General features: G+C 32.9%; 1 protein-coding gene across 2 annotated transcripts in view; it reads right to left on the minus strand.

The window, feature by feature from the left end:
* The window catches only part of slc2a15a (solute carrier family 2 member 15a), a 14,931-nt gene extending 13,633 nt beyond the window's left edge, over nucleotides 1-1,298 (minus strand). For both annotated transcript variants that reach the window (XM_047154131.2, XM_017463229.3), the window contains exon 1: nucleotides 1,047-1,298. In XM_047154131.2, the coding sequence (XP_047010087.1) occupies nucleotides 1,047-1,091 (45 nt within the window). In that variant the 5' untranslated portion in view covers nucleotides 1,092-1,298. The remainder of the gene's footprint in view (nucleotides 1-1,046) is intronic.
* Between the last annotated feature and the right edge of the window lie 899 nt (nucleotides 1,299-2,197).

The following is a 2,197-nucleotide window of genomic DNA, read 5'->3' on the forward strand; positions in this document are numbered from 1 at the left end:
ATATTCATTTATCTATGAATATTTATTTATCAGCGCTACCAATAAATAAAACCACTGGTCATTCCACAACCTTAAAAGAGTACATTAGTAACTGATGTAATCCTTAGACAAGAACATCAATGAATAGTCTATTCAACATAGTAACCACACTTATCATTTAGTCATTTATGCTGAGTCATCTTTATCTTAAATCAGTGACTGCAGATTGATGACAGTGTAACACTTGAAAGTAACCCTGGTACAAGTGGTCTGTACTCCACATAATTTAGAGCATGAAGTAATCAGATTCAGCTGCTTAGGTGCACACGTGAGGAAAGACAGTGTCTTGTGATATCAAATGAACACCCTCTCTCTACCTAAACACGTTACTCCAAAGGCAAGTTGTTGAGTTCATGTGATAAATCTGGTCTCAATAGCAGTGTAAAACAACTATATTTTATAAGGTATTGAGTCTGGTATTAGGATAAATGGCAGGAATTTGTAAGTTTGAGAAATGAATATGGAGGCTGATAGAAAATAATCAGAAATAGTGGCATTGTTGAAAGAATATGCAGGCTAAGAATGAGTAGCTGTACGTGCCCAGGCTAAATAAATATATATATATATATATATATATATATATATATATATATATATATATATATATATATATATATATATATATATATATATAAATACATACATACCTACATACCTACATACACACATACATAAAAGAATTAAATAAAAAAGCAACAACATATAAACACATACATACATTCATGCACCTTTCTAAAGTGGTTTAGACTTTCAAGTTTAAAAGTTCTACAATTATTTTCTACATACTTCATACACATAATATTACATGCATTATTTTATATTTAGAATTATATAATCTGTGAATTTGTGGGGGAAATGTGAAAAACAAAATCTGAAAAGATGTTATTTCACACTCAAATTTTCTAAAACCATATGTTATTCTTTGTAAGGGCATTTATATAAAATCCAATCAATGAAGAACAGAGCACAAAAAAAACCCCCAATAATAATAATAATAAAAAACTTACCGATGTAATTTTGCCTGGTGATGTAATCAACAGTTGTTCAGCCATTGATGTGTCTCAAAGATTCCCTATCGACGCACATAAATGAGAGAAAGTTTCTTTTCAGCTTGGATTGTAGTGGGTTGGTTGTAGGATCACAGCCTTCATCTTGTGGAGAAGGACAGGCGTGGCCAGACTGTAAAGGTTGAGCATGCCATTTATTCTCTTAGATCATGTACAGTTACGAAGATGGTGAGGCTGTTTAGGACACTCAGAGTAGCTGAGACGTTCACTCACATGACGGACAGCAACGTGACACTGCTGAAGTCAATTAACTAAGTGAATTTGTAAAGGCTGCAGCCTGTGGTCTGAATCATGGAAACTCTGTGCTGGTGAGTGAGTAGTCTGTTTTGGCTCAGCACGGGGAATGAAAAGTCGCTGACAATCAAGTGTGGAGTTGAATCAAATGAACCAGAACATGAAACTGAATTCATGGGATTTGTAAATTGATGTACCTAAAAAGGAAAATATTATACATTTGATTATTTTGGAAGTTCTGTGCTTAAAAGTCTTGTATTTGAAAAAATCAACATTTAAAAATCAAAGTTTATAAACTATACATAAAGATATGTTATTTGTTTCCTCATTTTAACAATCTATACCCACAGATTTGTAAATTGCCTCCTTGTCACATGCTTTGTTGGAAAATGGTGGCAGCAACTTGAGCATGAACATTTACTTCAAGCTCAAGACATTTACGTTACATTTAGTAATAAATTGTTAAAAGGGATAAAACAACCAAAAGTTGTTTTAAAACAACCAAAAGTAAGTCAGCAATAGGTATAGGTCCCGTGTTTTTTACTGCTATCATCACATAGCTCATGCATACTACAGGAAAATCCATAGGACAATCTAATGATACAGTTTTAATGAATCTGTTTTGTACGCTGTAGGACTGACTGAACAAGGACAATGGACAAGCTGTATTCTGTCCCTTTAAATGAATTCTACAGCTTCAGCAATTTAGGTATAGCTAACGAAAGTTTATTAAACTTGCATGCAGGTCATAGAAAGTGATATTACTTACAATCTTGTAAACACAAAACAAAAAATATGCTATATAGCAGCGAATAGTAACTGCTAAATGAAACAGGTGGTAACACTGGGAAGTTTTT

This window comes from Ictalurus punctatus, chromosome 3, assembly GCF_001660625.3.
Source record: "Ictalurus punctatus breed USDA103 chromosome 3, Coco_2.0, whole genome shotgun sequence".
Taxonomy (NCBI): Eukaryota; Metazoa; Chordata; class Actinopteri; order Siluriformes; family Ictaluridae; genus Ictalurus; species Ictalurus punctatus.